The sequence below is a fragment of the Pituophis catenifer genome, unplaced genomic scaffold (genome assembly GCF_029215685.1).
Source record: "Pituophis catenifer annectens isolate HBS135680 unplaced genomic scaffold, rPitCat1.0.hap2 SCAF_15, whole genome shotgun sequence".
NCBI classification, from domain to species: Eukaryota; Metazoa; Chordata; class Lepidosauria; order Squamata; family Colubridae; genus Pituophis; species Pituophis catenifer.
The window spans coordinates 14,658,539-14,681,293 of NW_027256895.1; the positions used below are offsets into that span (position 1 = coordinate 14,658,539).

The 22,755-nt window shown below is 40.2% G+C and overlaps 1 protein-coding gene across 1 annotated transcript; it reads right to left on the minus strand.

The window, feature by feature from the left end:
* Positions 1–1,706: 1,706 nt before the first annotated feature.
* On the minus strand, positions 1,707–22,254 carry LOC139324396 (vomeronasal type-2 receptor 26-like). The gene is made up of 8 exons (XM_070954108.1): positions 22,060–22,254; positions 15,028–15,149; positions 13,718–13,861; positions 11,144–11,435; positions 9,321–10,211; positions 5,027–5,242; positions 4,035–4,161; positions 1,707–2,608 (listed from the first exon to the last, which is right to left on the minus strand). Exons 1-8 carry the CDS (start codon positions 22,252–22,254, stop codon positions 1,707–1,709), a joined length of 2,889 nt encoding a protein of 962 aa, XP_070810209.1.
* Positions 22,255–22,755: the final 501 nt, after the last annotated feature.

Genomic DNA, 22,755 nt, shown 5'->3' on the forward strand with positions numbered 1-22,755 from the left:
AGAACGCAGCTTGTAACAAGCTGCAGGAAACAACTTTAGTTCGCTAATCATCATGTTGGGATTTCTCTGCAACCTTGCTTCTGGGCTTTCTGCCAGCTCCAGTAAGACTGACTATCTTATCTGTGGAATTCTGGCAGGCTGTTAAGAATTATTATTAACAACTGGCATTTGCTAAAACTGCGTTATTTGAGTAAACTAAGTTTTGTTCAGAGTTTGTGTGTGCTGGGTTCTTTGGGATCCGTAGCTGGGGCAGAACACCTGCTGCCTTTTTGGCATTCGCTTGTCTCCTCCTCCTGACTTCTCCTGGTGGTCTCTCATCCTATCACTGACGATGCTTTGGTTAGAAAGCTGGGTCTCCTTGCATGGAGAGGGAGTGGGCTACACATTTTGCCCTCCCACACACCCCATGTGCAACCTGGAGAAGGAGAGTGAGAACAGCAGCAGCAGCCTCGAGGAGGAGGTAAGCACAGCCAGACACCAACTTGGCAAACTTTGCTTCATTCAAATTTCCCTCAATCCTGACCAGTCTCCCAGTCCTTGCTGCTGAAAAATACCCCCACCGCATGACGCTGCCACCACCATATTTCACTATTGGGATGATATTGGGCAGGCGATGGTGCCTGGTTTCCTCCAGATATAACAGTTAGAATTGAGTCCAAACAGTTCAATCTTGGTTTCATCAGACCAGAGAATCTTGTTCCTAAACATCTGAGAGTTATTCAGGTGTTTTTTTAGAAACTCCAAGCGGCCTTTCATATGTTTTACGCTGAGGAGAGGCTTCTATCTAGCTACTCTGCCATAATGCCCAGATCAGTGGAGGACTGCAGTGATAGATATTCTTCTGGAACTCTGTCCCATCTCCACACAGGATCTCTGGAGCTTAGTCAGAGAGACCATTGGATTCTTGATCACACCTCTGTTACTAAGGCCTTTCTTTCCTGATTACTCAGTTTGACCAGGTAACCAGTTCTTGGAAGAGTCCTGGTTGTGCCAAACTTATTCCATTTGAGAATTATGGAGTCCATTGTACCCTTAGGAACCTTCAAAGCAACAGAAATATCATTGTACTGGGCAGGAGGCAGCAGGTGCATGCATTGCTTTGGCCCAGCCCACACCATCCCAGCAGGCACACATGTGCACAGGAGGTCTGACTTTAACACCCCTGGACTAGAATATCTTTCCTTTGTGATAGTCAAAGTTCTTTAAATGATTCATTTGGTGATCTTGTTAATTTATTACTACTTGACTTTTTAATTGTACAGTAGTAGGTTTTTTCCTATAGTTCCTTTTTTCTTGTATGCATGTTGGAATATTAATGCAGCTACCTGAGATTAAAAAAGGAGAAATAAATAGTTTCAGAGAAGAGAAGAGAAGAGAAGAGAAGAGAAGAGAAGAGAAGAGAAGAGAAGAGAAGAGAAGGGAAGGGAAGGGAAGGGAAGGGAAGGAAAGGGAAGGGAAGGGAATGGAAGGGAGGAGGGGAGGGGAGAGGAGAGGAGAGGAGAGGAGAGGAGAGGAGAGGAGAAGAGAAGAGAAGAGAAGAGAAGAGAAGAGAAGGAATTTGGTAATTTTTGAGGGCCTATCTACATCAGTCTTTACTGCAGCAGGAATAAATACATCATCAAGGAAAAATGTTCTTTAAAACTACTTCTCAAAATCACCCTTTATTCCTGAAGGCATGCCCTCATATTGCCCTCATAATCTAACATTTATGTCTTTTTTCGAATAAGCTGTTCTCGATTATTCAGTTCAGGTCTTACCACAATAATATAGCATTTAGGAAAAAAGATGCAACTGAATAACCCAGCGCTGGAGGCCAAGATGGAGAAGATCTCCACAGCCACCATGTATTTTCCTTTGGTGCATAAATAGGTTGGGATGAATGACAACCAAACACTGCAAAACACCAGCATGCTGAAGGTGATGAACTTGGCTTCATTAAAACTGTCTGGCAACTTCCTGGCTAGAAAGGCCACAGTGAAACAGATAATAGTCAGAAAACCCATGTAGCTCAAAATGCAATAAAACATAATAACCGAGCCTTCATTACATATAAGAATGACTTCCTTAGTCATTGAGTGCACATCCACATCAGGGAATGGGGGGGAAATTGTCAGCCACAAAACACAGATTCCTGCTTGAAATATGGAGCATGTGAACACAATGGAATAGGCCAGTTTTTTCCCCACCCATTTCCTCATCCTGGATCCTGGTTTGGTCGCCATGAAAGCCAAGACCACTGAAATCGTTTTTGCTAATATGCTAGAAATGGAGACAGAAAAGACGAAACCAAAAGTGGTCTGGCGAAGAAAGCAAGTTGCTTGGTTAGGTCTTCCGATAAACAACAAGGGACAGAGGAAACACAAGAGGAGGGCAATGAGAAGAGTGTAGGTGAGACTCCGATTGTTGGCTTTCACAATGGCCGTATCATGGTGCTTCAGGAAGATGCCTAGTACCAGAAGTGAGATCAGAGATAGTAAAAGTGCTGAGACAGTTGCAGCGATAGCCAAAGGATCTTCAAAAGTGAGAAAGTTTGGAATTTTAGGAAGGCATTGATCCTGGAATTTGTTTGGATAGTGATCCTCTGGACAAATGAGACATATTTCTGCATCTGAAAGCAACAATCATAAATTTACTCAGAAATCTCTGGTGTAACATGCTCACAGAAATCCAGATGTATATTCACACAGAATGTAATGCAGCAAAGTATTCTTATATTCAATGGCCCTGAATGTTGCCTTATTATATGTAGGTACAGTTTTTATTTACTTCCTGCCTGGAGTATATGGGCAAGATTGTGATTTGTCTTTCATTCCTTTGCTTTTGAACAAGTTATAGATCCATCTTTCTATATCGTGGTTTAGGAACAAATCCTTTAGATTAGCCAGAAAGTTTCTTCAAATAGTTTTCTAATAGCTCTTGACAACTACTGCTTTTTAAATGTTCATGTAAAATGCCTTGAAATCAGTGGTGGGATTCAGCCAATTTGCACCATTTCGGGACAACCAGTTGTTAATTTTCTGAGCAGTTTGGCAAACTGGTTGTTGGAAGAAATCATTAGGGCAGAGAACCAGTTGTTAAATTACTTGAATCCCACCACTGCTTGAAATGGACAAATAGTTGACAAATACAATCAACCACATTCTTCCAGGACATATCTGCAACTTTACAGAATGAATCTTCACTCAAGTCTTCTTTTAGCTGATAAGATTGCATTTATTACTCTCTCTCCTTATTTTTTCATTCTTGATCCTAAACTATGAAATTCAGTTTCTAGATTATTTTGTTCAATTCTTTTCCAGATTAGATGATTGGCTGTTATTAAATGAACTATTATGAAATATTATTTGTGAAGTTCATTTAACCTAAAAAGAGTGATTCTAACAGTCAAATGCCAATGGAGAAATGTTGGAAGATCAACAACTGAGTTCTCTAACTACCGTATTTTTCAAAGTATAAGACACACTCCCCCCCAAAAAAGAGGGTGAAAATTTGGGTGCATCTTATACACCAAATGTAGCCGTGCCCACCCGCTGGCTCCCACCCTTTTAAATATTTAGTTACTGTATTTTATGGAGTATAAGACGCTCTAGACTATAAGATGCACCTACCTTTTTGGGAGAGGAAAATAAGAAAAAAATCTGCCTCTGCCTCCCAGCAATTTGCCTTCTTGCAGCAAACAGCAGAGGCCTGCGCGGCAATAGGCAATGGCAATCCCTGCAGCCTGAAACAGCTAATCAGGCAGTGCTGAAGCTGAAACAGGCGGTTTGCTGCTTGCTGCAAGGAGGTAAATTGCTGGGAGGCAGAGGCAGATTTTTTTTCTTGTTTTCCTCTCCCAAAAAGGTAGGTGCATCTTATAGTCTGGAGCATCTTATACTCCAAAAAATATGGTAACTAAATATTTATAAAGGAAAAGTTGCATTCCAGATCATTTAATTTTTTTAAAAAATATTTTATATACATACTGAATCTGGAGAACAGTTTCTTACATTTTTTCCCCTGAACCACTTTCTATACCTTTGCATAGTGTATCCTACCCTCTTGGTTTGAGAACATCCCATCTGGACATGGAGCACAATCATAGCAGCAAAATTTCTCTCCCTCCTTCTTTTTCTTACTGTAGCCAGGATGGCACTTTTCATTACACAGGGAAAGAGGTGGTACCTATCCAAAAATAAAGAAATGGTTCTAGTATTAAGGAAATCCCTGGAGGATCCATCTCACATTTGATGCTTCACTCAATGTATTTGGAGGAACCATCTACTATGTGTTTCCAGAATAGGAAACTGTATCTCTTCCATGAAGATTTTCATTCCTACAATGATGGAGGTTTCAACTAAGGTAGCAAAAAATAAAATAACCCACTGATTTAATAATTTTTTCCAGATTGTTAAGACACACATGGACATCTAATTCTTTCCAGTTACTATTACTTACATATGTTTGATTGAAGCAACCCAGTGTGTTTACCCCAAGGGGCTTTTCCAAAAAGCAACTGGAATTTCCTGGAAATGTTTCTCTTCTCCTCCAAAGGAGTTTCCCCAGGATGGGAAGAGAAATGTTTTCAAGGCAAAAAACCAAGGAAGTCCAGCTGTCTTTTGGAAAAGCACCTTTGGGACAACCATGACCTGGGTGATTGAGAATCTCTATGGACATTCAGTGAGTTTACACAATGTGATAAATAAAAATCAAAATAAAATTGGGGTTCTGCCTGTTCTAGAACACGGTCATCATATGAGTATGTTTCATGAAATAGGCTATTGCATTAAGTCATTCCATTGCTTCATCTCTTTGGGCATGATGTACCAATGCAGGAATTAAGTTTGTTAACCCCAGTTTGGAATTTACTATCTTCTGTGTAGTCAGAGAATGAATGTTTCCAGTTCAACTGATTTTCTAGTTTCTTTGTAGGAGGAACTTTCTGTGTGATCAAAAAGGTCTTCTCTGGACCAGGAATCATTGTCCTGATCTACTAGCATCATTGGAAGTGAACATCATTCTTTCAAAAACATTATTGTTATTTTCTCACCTGAGTGAAATCTCTCTCCCATTCAATTTTATCTTCATCAATAGTAAATCCTTTGTGAGGATCCAATCTTCCAATATGGACCTTGATATAGGAATTATTAGGAAAAGTGACCAAGTTTGTAATATCAAATCCGCCTGCCAATTCTCCATGTTCATTAAATGTGATTTCATCTCCAGCACTATTGTTGAATGAAATCCTCTGAAGAAATGAATGAAGCTGCATAAGAAAGAAAAATAATGTAACAGGCTGTAAAGGATTGCAATGTCTTTTCTCCTGGGGGAGAAAAGATGCCCCCCTGTTTGAAAGGCAAATCACACAACAAGGCAATGATTAAAATAGTAAATGTTAACTTGGATTCTATTCTTTTCTTTAAAACACAAAACTGTATCTCATTTACTTTGGCTATGTCCTGAGGGGAAATTCATTGCAGAAAGCAATTGTGTTCAGAAGAATTAGCAGTAAAAGTGACACCAGCCAGAGCCTAGATAAACCTCAAAGAAGTAGTGCAAGATCAGAAAATGTGGCCCATAGAGTCATGGAGAGTCGGACATGGTCAGCGATGGTATTCAGCTGGTTCGGACCAGTTCACCCGCACCGGTAGCAGAAATCGCAGGTGGGCCTGCCTACCCGCCCACCTGCCCTGGCTCTGTGCCATCCTATTTAGGTACTTTTTGTGGCCAGGCGCATGCATGGAAGGTGCACGCACCAGCAAAGCAGATGCACGGAAAGCCAGGAGTATGCGTGGATGGGGCACGTGCACTCACATTTGCAAACCAGTAGGGAAAGTAAGTAAATACCACCCGTGGACATGACTGAATGGATAACATCATCAACATCATCATTATTTTCTTTAAATGATTAAGTAATAAATTATGGGAGTAATTTAGGACTTACTCTAATTAGGAAAGTTCAGATGGGAAGGTACGGGCATGAGATTTTTTCTTATTTTAAATATACATCCACACTCTCCCTTTATATGTGATCATACATTTCTACAAACAAGAGTCTCATAGAAAGGAGATGAACCTTATCTAAATATTGCACTGAGAAACAGATTTATTCAGACATGGACTGCCACGATGTAAGCATTCTAGAAATATTCCAATTTCAGGAGTTCCAGAAAGAGATTGAATTTTGACAAATGGACAAATTACCTGCTTTGATGGCTGTCTGCCCTATATTGTTGGGAGGGGAAATGGGAAGATAGGGAAGGGGATGAAAGGAACTAGAGATGCCATCCAGAGATGACAGTTGAAAGATCCAAGGACAAGCCTGGGAATGGAATGCAAAACGCCCATCCAACGAGGCACCAAAATGTGAAACGGTTACCAAAACACCTAATTTGAACCTTCTTGGACTGGGAGAAGAAAAACTAACTGGGACAGGGGTCAGCAACCTGTGGCTCTGGAGCCGCATGCGGTTCTTTCATCCCTCTGCTGTGGCTCCCTGTCGCTGGTTGGCTCCACAATTGATAGGGCTTTCGGTTAGGACAGGTAAAGGAAAAAGGATGCCATGCTAGGAGGAGACTCTATGGTGGAGGAACCAGATTTCTGGTTGGCTCCAGAATTGAATGGGGGGCTTCTGGTTAGGACCTTTGTGGCTCTCTGAGTGTTTAAGGTTGCCGACCCCTGAACTAGGACTAAATGGAAAATCCTCAGGCCTGGCTTTGCTGTGGTCTAGCTACTTAACTTCAGTAAAAGTATACCTTTCACTACAAATGGAGTTGAGGGTCTTTCCTTCCTGAACACCCAAGCTGCAATAGGTCTGACACTTTGTCTTTACAAGCTTTTCATGGAATAATGTATGACTCACTTAGAAACAAGCTAGGGAAAATATGTAAAACCTAATTTTTGGGATTCTTTTTATCCCTTTAACAATAGCTCAACTTTTGGTCATGTGAGCTAGAAGAAAAATCTTGGACAGCATAAAATAGAACTCTTGGCCACATTCTTAGCTGCTATCTGATACTTTCACTGATATGATACTTGATACACACACAAACACACACACACACACACACACACACACACACACACACACATGAGAAAGTTTTCACGGGTATATATGTGTGTACAGTTAATATCTCGGGTTTCTTCCCGTGTAATTGTAAACATATCCTTAAAAGGGTAGTAGCGACATTTTGACGAAATCGCATTCGTCATCTTCTTCACCAAACCGAGAACTTCAGCCAGAAGATGACAAATGTGATTTTGTTGAAACGTCGCTACTACCCTTTTAAGGATATGTTTACAATTATACGGGCAGAAACCCGAGATATTAACTGTACACACACACACACACACACACACACACACACACACACACACACACACACATATATTAGGGGCTGGATTGGGCCCATTTTCAAAAATCTTTTTTCTTCTGCTGGTTTATCCCCTCCACATGAAATCAGTTGTGTTTTCAGAGAGTGATCCTCCTGCTGGGCAATTAGATAGAATCCTTATTCTCCATTGTATCATATTTCTTCCCAGCATACTCGATTGGAAAAATATATGAAAATATTTCCCCATTTTCTTCTATAAAGGTGTTGGTTAATGATTACTTGAGGCATTATAGTTCACCACAGAATTATTAACCATTTTTTAGTCCTATTTAAAATCTTCCCAATAAAAACACAGTTCCTCAATCTATGCAATAAAAACCATTCAATGCATTAAACAATTGGTATACCTGTATTGTTAATATAAAGTGTGCTTTGGTTTCTAGAAATAATCAATGATATCCTAATCAGTGATTGATTTGTTGATCCAAGTATAAAAGAAAGTAAAGACTTTCTCAAGTTGAGACCAGCACACAATGAAAAGGACTAGGGGTGACATGATACTAGCGTTCCATTATCTAGGGGGCTGCCAAGATTTCCATGTCTAAAATCACTCTTGGAATATTGCATTCAGTTTTGCTTGCCACAAAATAAAAAAAGATGTTGAAATTCTGAAAAAAGTGCAGAGAAGAGCAATAAAGATAACGGGACTGAAGGCTAAACTATATGAAGAAAATTTAGAAGAATTTGGGTACATCTAGTCCAATGAAGAGAAGGACTAGGAGTGAGATGATAGCAATCTTCCAATATCAAAGGGAGGTATTTAAGAAGAGATTGGACAACCATTTGGCTCAACCAGAAGGTTTACTGCTTGAACATGAGGTTGGAGAAGACCTCTAAGGCAGTGGTGGGTTTCAAAATTTTTTACTGTGTGGCTTGGTGGGCGTGGCATGGCATGGTTGGTCGGTATGGCTTGGTGGACATGGCAAGGGAAGGATACTGTAAAATCTCCATTCTGACCCCAGTCCAGGGGAATGATATTGTAAAATCTCCATTCCCTCCCCACTCCAGGGGAAGGTTACTGCAAAATCCCTATTTCCTCCCAATCAGCTGGGGCTCAGGAGGCAGAGAATAGATGGGGGCAGGGCCAGTCAGAGGTGGTATTTACTGGTTCTCTGAACTACTCAAAATTTCCGCTACCCGTTCTCCAGAACTGGTCAGAACCTGCTGAAACCCACCTCTGCTCCAAGGTTCTTTCCAACTCTGATATTGTATGCTCGATGTCATTCTGTTATTCACAAATCCATGCAGGCTTCTGGTAACACTGTGGAGGTCTTTTGTCTTTCAAAATCGACCTTATAATTTTTGGGACTTCTGGTGATCTCCCAATAAAAGCATGAACTGGATGTGATCCCACCTAGCATCCAAGAACAGAAAAGGTCAGGTGGATCTTGTCAATATTTTTAAACATAGTGTTTTGCCATTTAAGTGATATTACCATATCTACAGACAAGAATCCTATAGAAAGGAGAGAAATCTTTTCTAAGCTTTGTACTGAGAGACCAATTTATTTACTCATGGATTAACATGATATGAACATTCTAGAAACATCCCAATTCCAGATGTTCCAGAAAAAGACTGAATTTTGTCAGATGGACAAAATATCTGAGGAAAATATGGTAGACTGCCCCAGAAATGGAGAACTTTGGAAGATCAGTAAGATGTCACGGATACATGTCTGTGGTTACTTTATACGTAATCGCTAGCAGACCTTCAATGTCCTTTTCCAACTCTGTTGTTCTGTCATTCTGTTATTAACAAGTCCATGCAAGCTTTTGGAAACACCATGGAGGTATTTCATGTTTCAGAATCTATCCTATAACTTTTGAATGTCCAATTAAAGCACCAACTGGATATGACTCCACTTAGCATCGAAGAACAGAAAAGGTCAGCTGGATCTTGCCAGTTTTTAAAAAAGGTTTTTATTGCCTTTTGTCATTGAAGTAATATTACCTGCCATGGTTTTATATTCTGAGGTGACAGTCTGCCTCCATGTTTCAACGGTCTGTGGTTGATTCTGGTTGAGTATATTGCATGTAAGGTATGAGCCAATGCATAGACAGAATTATATATACTATAACTATGACTGAGCATGCTCATTTCAAAGTATGGTGCAGGGAGATCCTTTAAGGTTTTCTTTCTATTACATGGTAGAAAGGCGAGACTTAACACATTGATTTTGAAAAGGAAACAGTTGAATGCTTGTGACCAGAATTCATGGATAAAACCATCTTCTTCTTCCCAAAAGGGATTGACAGTCTCAAGAAATTGTTGAAAACCTTGAATTTGCATTGCGTGAATGTTGAAAGAAAGAGCTCCATGGAAGATTTGGGGTTTAACATCAATAATCTTTTGAAAGTGAAATAAAGTGAAATCAATTTGGGCTGTAGTAACCCATACCCTTTTTGGACTGTACTTCTCCTTTCCCCATGGGAATATATATTGCATGGTCTGAGTTGTTTGTATAGCGACTGCCAACCAAAAAATGGATGCAGTTTCTCCATAAACAAGGACAACTTTAGCTGTACTTAGCATAAAATTCTTCAAAATGTCAATTCTCTCAAAGATCATTGTACCTATTTCATCCAAAAAATAGAAATGTTTTGTCAACCTTACTGAGAAAGCTGGACAGATTCCTTTCTGTAGAAGCATTTGCTCAACTGTCCGTAAGAAATATGTTCCACTCTCATCATCTGAAGCCATGAGTCCAAGCCATCTCCATTGGAAATACAGAAGCAATTGGACAAGTCCTTCGTACTGAAGTAATTCACTGGGAACCATGCGGAGAAACGGAGCGGAATGGATCTGATCATTGGATGCTGGTTGAAATGAACCATATGAAATCTCAAAAAAAAAAAAAAAAAAAAAAAGTGAAAATTTCAGAGTTCAAACAGGGATTCTAGGTCCCCACCACCACCCCAGGAGTCATTGCTTCATTGATTTATTTAAGCATATATTTTCTTATCCAGAAATGCCATTACAAGCCTGCCAATGAGGACTCTCAGTTATCTGGACAAAAGTGTCTGAAGATTGAATTATGGCAACTAGACAATTTTATTCATTAAAGGTAAAGGTAAAGGTTCCCCTCGCACATATGTGCTAGTCGTTCCCGACTCTAGGGGTTGATGCTCATCTCTGTTTCAAAGCCGAAGAGCCAGCACTGTCCAAAGATGTCTCCATGGTCATGTGGCCGACATGACTAAACGCCAAAGGTGCACAGAATGTTGTTATCTTCCTACCAAAGGTGATCCCTATTTTCTACTTAATTTTTTTACATGCTTTCGAACTGCTAGGTTGACAGAAGCTGGGACAAGTAATGGGAGCTCACTCCATTACACAGCACTAGGGATTTTCCGCCACTGAACTGCTGACTTTTCGACTGACAAGCTCAGCGTTTTAGTCACTGAGCCCTTTATTGATTGGCTAGAGTCATTGTGGTGCTCATCCAGTTTTTTACCCTTGCTTTCTTCCTAGGGTTGAGAGTGATTGGCCCAAGGTCATCCAGCTGGCTTCATTTCAAGACAGGATCAGAAATCCTGGCATTAGGTTTCCAACCTGGGGCTTAACTGGCTCCTAAATATTCAAATTAGTCTGGCCTAATCTAAATCATCTGAATCTAGTCCACACATTTATGAATATGATATTGTAAATAGTGAAATCATTTCAGCCCTTTCTGTTTTCACCTTATCACATCGCTCTCACCCAAAGGATCATTATAGTGGTAGCATTAATGAAGGTAAAAGATGAATAAAAATGGAGAATTTTTCATGTATTACCTGTGGAACCTTATAAAGATGTAAGATATCTGCCATGCGTGAGGTTGTATCAGAGCCAAATCCCCCAATAACTCCTATTACGTTTTTCTGACTGCCACATTTGTAGTTTGGAATGAACTCTTGTGAAGTGAAGAGCAGGTCCAAAATGGTGTGGTAAGTCATCTTTGAATCAGAGTAGCTGTCAAAGATGTGGAACCCAAGAGTAACATTGGGTAAAATCTTGGGATTGTTATTGATCTCATCAATAGCAAAGACCAAAGCTAGAATATGCTGGTAGAACTTGGTCACCACTCTGGAAATGGAGGACATTTTTGTTAGATGATAGTTTTAAACAGTGCACAAAATCAGTATGTTTAAGGCATATTTCCATCACACGCTTAAGACTTTTTTATTTCATCAAGCTGGCCTGGCCTAAATCTTCTCCCCTTTTTTAATGTAAATTTTAATTTGTTTTTAAATTATGGGATATTTTAAATTCAGCCAAATTATTTAATTCGTTTTTAATTTATTTTAAAGTTTTGTATTTATGTGTTTTATCTTGTGGCTATTCACCGCCCTGAGTCCTTCGGGAGAAGGGCGGTATAGAAATTTAATAAAATAAATAAATAAAATAAATAAATACTGATGTAGTTTTGAATGGACAATTGCATGTGCGTAGTTTTGAATGGAAAATTGTATGTGCCTCAGTATACAAAAGGAGCACAATTTAAGTAAAGTTAATCTTATTAGCATCCTCTTTGAAAATGTATTGTGATTATCCTGGAATGAATTCAGGCTTTCATGCCATAACATGAAACATGTTTTGATCAGTTTTTAACCAAAGTAATCTTTGATATCTCAGAGCTGTTCTCAGTAGCATGGAGTTGTCAAAACAGAATGTTAATTCCACTTTTTTTCTTTTTGAAAGCTTGAAAATGAAAAGCAATGGATGAATAAACTTTTCAAAAGTCAGACTACTGATCCTTCTATCTCAGTGTTGATACCCTGAAGTGCAGTCATTCAGGGCTTAAACTGGGTTATCCCGATAATTTTGTCAATAATCTTCTCATCGTTCCTATCACCCATCTCCTCCCACTTATGACTGTATGACTGTAACCTTGTTGCTGGTATCCTTAAGATTTATATTGACTGTTTCCCAATGACTATCATTAAGTGTTGTACCTTTTGATTCTTGACAAATGTAACTTCTTTTATGTACTCTGAGAGCATATGCACCAAGACAAATTCCTTGTGTGTCCAATCACACTTGGCCAATAAAGAATTCTATTCTATTCTATTCTATTCTATTCTATTCTATTCTATTCTATTCTATTCTATTCTATTCTATTCTATTCTATTCTATTCTATTCATATCTGGCAGAATGGCTAAATCCATTCCTAAGAAATCATTTACACAGGCTCAAATCCGTTCATGTGTATAGAAACTTAAAACAGTGTCTGTTATATGAATATAAGGACTAATAAAATACACATCAAAAGGATATGAATAGTCACTAATAAGAATCAGCATAGGAAAAAATAGAGCAAACAAAACTTGTATTATTGACGACAATATTTGAACTTATCTCTGAACTTCAGCGAAAGGCCTAATATGAAGAAATTTAAACCCACAATAGGTGGTCCTGATCATTAAACATCTTATTTTATGATGGTTTTCCAATATACTTTATACCTCTTTTTTTCTATTTTCAGATCATGTATTCCTTACAAATTTCAAAATAAGGTGTGTTTTATATCCCTTTATAAATATAATTCTGGCATAATTATGTCTGTTCTTTCATTTTCCCCTTCTATAAATAAGACTCAAAATCTGTGCATTAGAACTGGAAGTCAGGAAGGAGACATTAGGGATCTCTGCAGATTTTGTGTCATTGTGTCCTTTTGGAATAATGTTTTCCTATGTACTAAAGTAGACCACAGCTGGATTTCCAAGTATTCTGTTAATAATATGAGAAGATTCTCCTCACAGTGAAAGCTTGAACATTTCACTTTATTCTCAACAAATTACTGCTGTCTATTTGATACTATCCATCCATCCATTCATCCATCCATGCTTCCATCCATCCATTCATGCATCCATCCATCCTTCCAGCCATCCTTCCAGCCATCCTTCCAGCCATCCTTCCATCCACCAAAATTCTATTGATAATATGAGAAGATTCTCCTCACAGTGAAGCTTGAACATTTCACTGTATTCTCAACAAATCACTGCTGTCTATTTGATACTGTCCATCCATCCATCCATCCATCCATCTATCCATCCATCCATCTATCCATCCTTCCATCCATCCTTCCATCCATCCATCCAGCCTTCCAGCCATCCTTCCATCCACCAAAATTCTGTTGATAATATGAGAAGATTCTCCTCACAGAGAAGCTTGAACATTTCACTGTATTCTCAACGAACAACTGTTATCTATATCCATCCATCCATCCATCCATCCATCCATCCATCCATCCATCCAACCATCCATCCATCTATCCTTTTAGAATAAAATACTCTGCAAACAATCAAATAAACATGAAAATAATGTATTTTTATAGGCTAGTGTTCATACTGTTATGACCTCTTACATTGGTATGCTAGGTGACTCCTGAGAAGGGTGTTTGTTGAAAAAAATATTGAAGAAAATGTAATGGATATGAGACACCATCCCACCAATGAAGAAATTGCCTGGTTCATACCATTCATGTGGGATATAGAGAGGATCTTGTCCACTGCATGAAAAGGCATGTGAGTTGTTCACCCCATTGAGGAGAAAGAAGAGAAAAAACAGAACCAGCATCACTCCCATTCTGAAGACAATGTTCCCTCTGCACATTAAACCTTCCATTTCTCTTTACTACATTATTGCAACTGTTGGCCAGATTTCAATTTGAGTGACTAGATGACTGACAGCTTTATTTCCCAGAGGACCTTGCATTCTCTCTATCAGAATATCTTGCCTTCAGAAGTTGTGGGTGCTCCATCACTGTAGGCTTTTAAGAAGAGACTGAACAGCCTCCTGTCTGAAATGGTATAGGGTCTCCTGCTTGAGCAGAGGGTTAGACCAAAAGACCTCCAAGGTCCCTTCCAACCCTGATGTTGTATGTTCAATGTTCTTCCTGTCCCTCAAATTACAAAAGCAGGCTTTGAGAATCACCTGAGAATCAATATTTGAAATCCGATTTATTCATTATGAGATAGAAGCTGGCCAAAGTAACAGAGCCCTCCTATTCTCTTGTCTATTGACAAAATGCCAGGGTGAATATAAAATATTTGATTTAGTTGATTCCTCTTCTAGAAAGCCTTTGGAGGTTTTAGCACTGAGGAATATTATAGTGATGTTGATAGTTAGCATTAGTTGCATAAATTCTGTTGGGACATGAAAACCTTACAGGCTGTTAAATACACTGATGAGTTCTGGAAGTCCAAAATAAACAACTGAAGTAATAAACAATTCAATTAAAGAATGATGGAAGTCAACTGCTTCCCTTTCGCCTTTCAGCTCCCTCCCATATTGGGGTAGACCAGGTGCTTCGATAGAAAAACACTTAATCTCTCCCCTGGCTCAAGCTGATAAAGGGAAGAGAACTTGTGGCTCAGAGGTTAACACAACTGCCTAATATGCAGGCAGCCCAAGTTCAAATCTGAGTAAGGGTATGGCTAGCTGATGACAGATAAATAGCTTGAAATAGATCTATACTAATCTCCCTTTATTTCTTTACCAGCAAATATAAATTTGGTATAAAATGGTTTGTCGTGAATGTGACTGCTTGAGAACTCCTGGATTGGAGCTGAAAGGCGAAAGGGAAGCAGTATGCTCCCTCCCATATTGGGGTTGACCAGGTGCTTCGATAGAAAAACACTATATACAGTATGTTGCTCCTAGAAGCATTTCCACCTGAAATGTAGAAGGAGCTGGATTAAACCCTCATACTGAAGGACTTCATTTGGGACCATACGATAGAAGGAAGGGAAATGTGATTCGGTAGTGACTTTAGATTCAAATGACCCATAAGAAATCTAGGGGAAGAAAAGAATGAAACATGAGAATGAGAAAGGAACACAATGGGAATAGTTAGATTTATTTTACATACTTTAAACTTTAAAGGAGAATAGTTGTAGCTCAGGGTTGAAATGAAGGGTCCTTGGTGCTTTCTGAGCTTGGTTGTTTTCTTGCAGAGTTTTCATTACCCAAACTAGGTAATATCATCAGTGCCGATGCTTGCTAGCATGATTGTTTGACTGAAACTGATGATGTTCAACTGATGATGTACAGAGCCCACTGTAACAACATTGCCAAAAAGGCTCTAAGAGTTGTTAACCTAATCTTGCGTAACTTCTTCTCTGGTAATATTGTACTGCTAACTAGAGCATATAAAACATTTGCTAGACCAATTCTCGAATACAGTTCATCTGTCTGGAACCCGCACTGCATATCAGACATTAACACAATTGAGTGAATCCGGAGAGACTTCACGAGAAGAGTCCTCTACTCCTCTGCTCACAACAGAATACCTTATGCCACCAGGCTTGAAATTTTGGGCTTAGACAATTTAGAACTATGCCGCCTTCAGTCTGACCTAAGCGTAGTACATAAAATTATCTGCTACAACATTCTACCTGTCAATGACTACTTCAGCTTCAACCACAACAATACATGAGCACACAATAGATACAAACTCAAGATAAACGACTCCAATGGCAGAAAATATGACTTCAGCAACAGAGTGGTCAATGCCTGGAATGCACTACCTGACTCTGTGGTTTCATCCCCAAAAGTGAAATAAGGTGAAATCAGTTTGGGCTGTAATAATTCATACAGTTTTGGATCGTACTTCTCATTTTCCCTTGGAAATATATATTGGATCATCCAAGTTGTTTGTATAGCAAATATTGGAGTTCAAAGAAGGATTTCAGTTTGTTATTTCTCATGAATCATTGGTTCATTGATTGATTTAAACATGTCTTTCCTTATCCAGAAATGTCAATGAAGTGGCCTATACAGAAGGGCGAAATGTTATCAAAAAGGATTTGCCAGAAAAACAAGGAAGATGGGAAGGTGATCTGATTATCTGTACTGAACACTGAATAAATAGATATTGCTGTAATTGGTGACAATAACAACAGTTATGATAATTCCAAAATACTGTATATTCACCAAGGGTCAAGGAATTGTTCTTTAAATAATGTTTGTATTTGGAAACTTTTCAAATAAAAATAAAAATAAAACATAAAAATTAAATTAAACACAAAAAGCAAAAAAAAGACATAAAATGAAGTTTCATATTTTATGTTTTCTTTCTTTTTTGGGGGGGGCTTCAAAAATTATATTTAAAATAAATTTTTATTAGAGTATAAATATTAAAAAAAACATAACATGACATACACACAACAAACATTTATACAACATATAAACAAAAAAAGATTATGTTTCCTTCTTAAGCATTGTTACAAAGTGACATTCTGCTTGTTATATATTTCTTCACCTCTTCTTAGTCTAATGATATTTTCTATACCGGTAATATTTCCCCCTAAATTTTTTGTTTATTTCTAATTTTTAACCAATTATACCATTTATTCCATATTTTGTAGTAGTCTGATTCTTCTCTTTCTTGTATTTCTTTGGTTAACCTGTCCATTTCAGCGCATTCTAGAATTTTTTTCTATTAAGTCTGTTTCGTTTGGTGTTCTTTCTTGCTTCCAATTTTTTGCATATATTATTCTTGCAGCTGTTAGTATGTGAATTGTGAGATGTTTGATATCTTTATCTGGCACCAATTACAGCCTCAAGTAGTAATTATCTACAATTATCTATAGACTTTTAGCTATGCAATTTGGGATGGACACCTTTCGAATGGTGAGGGAGTATGAATGGATTTCATAGAAATCCATTTTTCTCATAGAAAAATTGCAGACTACAGGAACCATTAGCACTACTCAGGTGACCCTGAGGACACAGATAAACCTCCAAGTGCCTCAATTACTGTCTAAAAGGATGCAAATGATCAGCTGTCTGTAAGGAATATAAATCCTTCCATTCCCCACCATCCAGTCAGAGCTGAAAGAGCTTCTTGGATGAGAAGTGAAATGTCTTCAAAGAAAAAAAAACAAGACAGTCTAGCTGCCTCTTGAACAAGGACCTTTGGTACAGCCTCGAGTCTTTTTGTGTATGACACAACAAATTTTGCACACCTGGATTGGGGCATTTTTCTGCCATTCTTCCTTGCAAATCCTCGCAAGCTCAGTCAGGTTGGATGGTGACCATTGGTGGACAGTCATTTTCAGGTCCCTCCGGAGATGTTCAATAAAAGGAACTGAACTGAACACACTCAAAACCATAGAAGTGGTGGTGGACTTTAGGAGAAACCCTCCCATACTACCACCTCTTACAATACTAGACAACACAGTATCACAGTAGAGACCTTCAAATTTCTAGGTTCTATCATAACTCAAGACCTAAAATGGACACCTAACATCAAAAATGTCATCAAAAAAGTGCAACAAAGAACGTTCTTCCTACGCCAACTCAGAAAGCTCAAACTGTCCAAGGAGCTGCTGATTGGACATAATTCTACAGAAGAATTATTGACTCTGTCATCTGCACCTCTATAACTGCCTGCATTACTATTAATCTTCTCATCGTCCTATCTCCTCCCACTTATGACTGTATGACTGTAACCTTGTTGCAATATAAATTATGATTTATATTGACTGTTTCCTAATATGATTTGATTGCTTATTTGTTTCCTATGACTTTCATTAAGTGTTGTACCTAATGATTCTTGATGAATGTATCTTTTCTTTTATGTACACTGAGAGTGTATGCACCAAGACAAATTTCTTGTGTGTCCAATCACACCTGGCCAATAAAGAATTCTATTCTATTCTATTCTATTCTATTCTATTCTATTCTGTTCTGTTCTGTTCTGTTCTGTTCTGTTCTGTTCTATTCTATTCTATTCTATTCTATTCTATTCTATTCTATTCTATTCTATTCTATTCTATTCTATTCTATTCTATTCTATTCTATGGTTCAAATCATGGCTCTGGCTGGGCTACTCTAGGACAGCGGTGTCAAATTCAAGGCCTGCGGGCCAGATCTGGCTGCAGGGTGCTTAGATCTGACCCGCAGGGCCTCCTGGTAACAGCAAAGGACTAGCCCATGGTGCCTCTGCCAGTGAAAACAGAGCTCGGGAGAGCTGCATGCCCCCTTCTTGAGCTCTGTTTTCAGCTGAAACAGCCTCCTGCAGCACTCTGCCCACAAAAGTGGAGCTTGGGGGAGGGGCATGCACCCCTCTGAGTTCCGTTTTTGCTGGCAGAGTGCTAAGAAACTACAGGTGAAACTCGAAAAATTAGAATATCGTGCAAAAGTTCATTTATTTCAGTAATGCAACTTAAAAGGTGAAACTAATATATGAGATAGACTCATTACATGCAAAGCGAGATAGTTCAAGCCTTGATTTGTCATACTTTTGATGATTATGGCTTACAGCTCATGAAAACCCCAAATTCACAATCTCAGAAAATTAGAATATTGTGAAACGGTTCCATATTCTAGGCTCAAAGTGTCCCACTCTAATCAGCTAATTAAGCCATAACACCTGCAAAGGGTTCCTGAGCCTTTAAATGGTCTCTCAGTCTGGTTCAGTCTGGTTCCCAATCATGGGAAAGACTGCTGACCTGACAGTTGTGCAGAAAACCATCATTGACACCCTCCATAAGGAGGGAAAGCCGCAAAAGGTAATTGCAAAAGAAGTTGGATGTTCCCAAAGTGCTGTATCAAAGCACATTAATAGAAAGTTATGTGGAAGGGAAAAGTGTGGAAGAAAAAGGTGCACAAGCAGCAGGGATGACCGCAGCCTGGAGAGGAGTGTCAGGAAAAGGCCATTCAAAAGTGTTGGGGACTTTCACAAGGAGTGGACAGAGGCTGGAGTCAGTGCATCAAGAGCCACCACACACAGACGGATCCTGGACATGGGCTTCAAATGTCGTATTCTTCGTCAAGCTGCTCCTGAACAACAAACAACGTCAGAAGCATCTTACCTGGGCTAAAGAAAAAAAGAACTGGTCTGTTGCTCAGTGGTCCAAAGTCCTCTTTTCTGATGAGAGCAACTTTTACATCTCATTTGGAAACCAAGGACCCAGAGTCTGGAGGAAGAATGGAGAGGCACACACTGCAAGATGCTTGAAGTCCAGTGTGAAGTTTCCACAGTCTGTGTTGATTTGGGGAGCCATGTCATCTGCTGGTGTTGGTCCACTGTGCTTCATTAAGTCCAGGGTCAACGCAGCCATCTACCAGGAGATTTTGGAGCACTTCATGCTTCCTTCCGCAGACGAGCTTTATGTGGATGCTGACTTCATTTTCCAGCAGGACTTGGCACCTGCCCACACTGCCAAAAGTACCAAAACCTGGTTCAATGACCATGGGATTACTGTGCTTGATTGGCCAGCAAACTCATCTGACCTGAACCCCATAGAGGAGCTATGGGGCATTGCCAAGAGAAAGATGAGAGACATGAGACCGAACAATGCAGAAGAGCTGAAGGCCGCTATTGAAGCATCCTGGTCTTCCATAACACCTCAGCAGTGCCACAGGCTGATAGCATCCATGCCACGCCGCATTGAGGCAGTAATTGATGCAAAAGGGGCCCAAACCAAGTACTGAGTACATATGCATGCTTATACTTTTCAGAGGTCAGATATTGTTCTATGTACAATCCTTGTTTTATTGATTTCATGTAATATTCTAATTTTCTGAGATTGTGAATTTGGGGTTTTCATGAGCTGTAAGCCATAATCATCAAAAGTATGACAAATCAAGGCTTGAACTATCTCGCTTTGCATGTAATGAGTCTATCTCATATATTAGTTTCACCTTTTAAGTTGCATTACTGAAATAAATGAACTTTTGCACGATATTCTAATTTTTCGAGTTTCACCTGTACTAGGAAAAGTGGCAGTTGATCACAAGGCAAGGAGGCATTGAGAAATGTTTCCCCTTTTGCATTTAAGCATCCAAGAAGAGACAGAAAAGGAGAAAGGGAAAGAGCAAAAAGAAAGAAAAAGAAAGAAAGATGGGAAGGAGGAAGAAAGAAGGGAGAATGAAGAGGGAGGGAAAAAGAAGACAAAGAAAGGAAGGAAGGGAGGGAGGGAGGAGAATATAATGAGAGGGAGGAAGGGAGGGTGTGAGGGAAGTCTGCATTAGCACTTGGCCATCAGCAGCCCTGCAAGGATTGTTGCTGATCCCGATGACGAGGAGGCTGGTGTGGTGCTGCGCCAGCAGCCTGTGCAGCCGGTGATTGAGTCGAACAGCGAGGAGACTGAAGAATATGTAGTGCCAGAGGCAGGGATTCAGTCAGGGCCTTCAGAACCTCCAGAGGTCCTTTAAGTGAAGATGATGAAGAGGAGGAGCCTCTTCTCAATGCACGGGCATGCAGAGCTGCCAAAAGGCAGGAGTGGTTCCTCAGGAGGAGGTCTTCTTGAGAGTAAGGCTTGGGTCTAATTGGCCATGCCCTTTAAGAAAGAACACAGCTTGTAACAAGCTGCAGGAAACAACTTTAGTTCGCTAATCATCATGTTGGGATTTCTCTGCAACCTTGCTTCTGGGCTTTCTGCCAGCTCCAGTAAGACTGACTATCTTATCTGTGGAATTCTGGCAGGCTGTTAAGAATTATTATTAACAACTGGCATTTGCTAAAACTGCGTTATTTGAGTAAACTAAGTTTTGTTCAGAGTTTTTGTGTGCTGGATTCTTTGGGATCCGTAGCTGGGGCAGAACACCTGCTGCCTTTTTGGCATTCCCTTGTCTCCTCCTCCTGACTTCTCCTGGTGGTCTCTCATCCTATCATTGACGATGCTTTGGTTACAAAGCTGGGTCTCCTTGCATGGAGAGGGAGTGGGCTACACACTTTGCCCTCCCACACACCCCATGTGCAACCTGGCCAAGGAGAGTGAGAACAGCAGCAGCAGCCTCGAGGAGGAGGTAAGCACAGCCAGACACCACCTTGGCAAAGTGGGCCTATGCTGGGCTGGGCTATGGGGTGCCAGTGCTCTGGGAGATCAAGGGCCAGACCAGGAGTTTGCTTTTTGCTGCCTAGGGTTCTGGACATGCTGCGCCACTATCTGGGAGTCCTCTGCATGGCCTGAGAGGGATGGCGAGGCTCCTCTTGAGGACAAGGGTTTGGCGCTGTGCCTGGTCTCACCTTCCTCTGCTGGAGACAATGGATCACCCCCAGCCCCGCCTGGGCCACCACAGGTGTCCTTGACACAAGTGACATTGAGCTGGCCACACACACCCTGGCCACACACCTCATGCCTTCCCAAGGGTCAAACACAACCCTGCTGTGGCCCTCAATGATATTGAGTTTGACACCCCTGCAATTATCCCTAAACTACTTCTGTGTTGTCTTGGCTTGATCATTATTTTGTTGAAAAGTCAACCTTTGGCCCAGTCTGAGGTCCTGAGTGATGTGGAACAGGTTTTCATTGAGGATATTCCTTCATTCAAATTTCCCTCAATCCTGACCAGTCTCCCAGTCCTTGCTGCTGAAAAATACCCCCACCGCATGACGCTGCCACCACCATATTTCACTATTGGGATGATATTGGGCAGGCGATGAGTGGTGCCTGGTTTCCTCCAGATATAACAGTTAGAATTGAGTCCAAACAGTTCAATCTTGGTTTCATCAGACCAGAGAATCTTGTTCCTAAACATCTGAGAGTTATTCAGGTGTTTTTTTTAGAAACTCCAAGCGGCCTTTCATATGTTTTACGCTGAGGAGAGGCTTCTATCTAGCTACTCTGCCATAATGCCCAGATCAGTGGAGGACTGCAGTGATAGTTATTCTTCTGGAACTCTGTCCCATCTCCACACAGGATCTCTGGAGCTCAGTCAGAGAGACCATTGGATTCTTGATCACACTTCTCTTACTAAGGCCTTTCTTTCCTGATTACTCAGTTTGACCAGGTAACCAGCTCTTGGAAGAGTCCTGGTTGTGCCAAACTTATTCCATTTGAGAATTATGGAGTCCATTGTACCCTTAGGAACCTTCAAAGCAACAGAAATATCATTGTACTGGGCAGGAGGCAGCAGGTGCATGCATTGCTTTGGCCCAGCCCACACCATCCCGGCAGGCACACATGTGCACAGGAGGTCTGACTTTAACACCCCTGGACTAGAATATCTTTCCTTTGTGATAGTCAAAGTTCTTTAAATGATTCATTTGGTGATCTTGTTAATTTATTACTACTTGACTTTTTAATTGTACAGTAGTAGGTTTTTTCCTATATTTCCTTTTTTCTTGTATGCATGTTGGAATATTAATGCAGCTACCTGAGATTAAAAAAGGAGAAATAAATAGTTTCAGAGAAGAGAAGAGAAGAGAAAAGAAGAGAAGGGAAGGGAAGGGAAGGGAAGGGAAGGGAAGGGAGGAGGGGAGAAGAGAGGAGAGGAGAGGAGAGGAGAGGAGAGGAGAAGAGAAGGGAAGGGAAGGGAAGGGAAGGGAAGGGAAGGGAGGAGGGGAGGGGAGGGGAGGGGAGAGGAGAGGAGAAGAGAGGAGAAGAGAAGAGAAGAGAAGAGAAGAGAAGAGAAGAGAAGAGAAGAGAAGAGAAGAGAAGAGAAGAGAAG

Coding starts and splice junctions, on each gene's coding strand:
- LOC139324396 (XM_070954108.1), bottom strand. CDS start 22,254: ATGGTGTGGGCTGGGCCAAAGCAATGCATGCACCTGCTGCCTCCTGCC. Junction 10,212..11,143: donor ATCTTTATAAGGTTCCACAG/GTAATACATGAA, acceptor TTTTTTTTTGAG/ATTTCATATGGTTCATTTCA. Junction 2,609..4,034: donor GATGTTCTCAAACCAAGAGG/GTAGGATACACT, acceptor TGTTGCTTTCAG/ATGCAGAAATATGTCTCATT.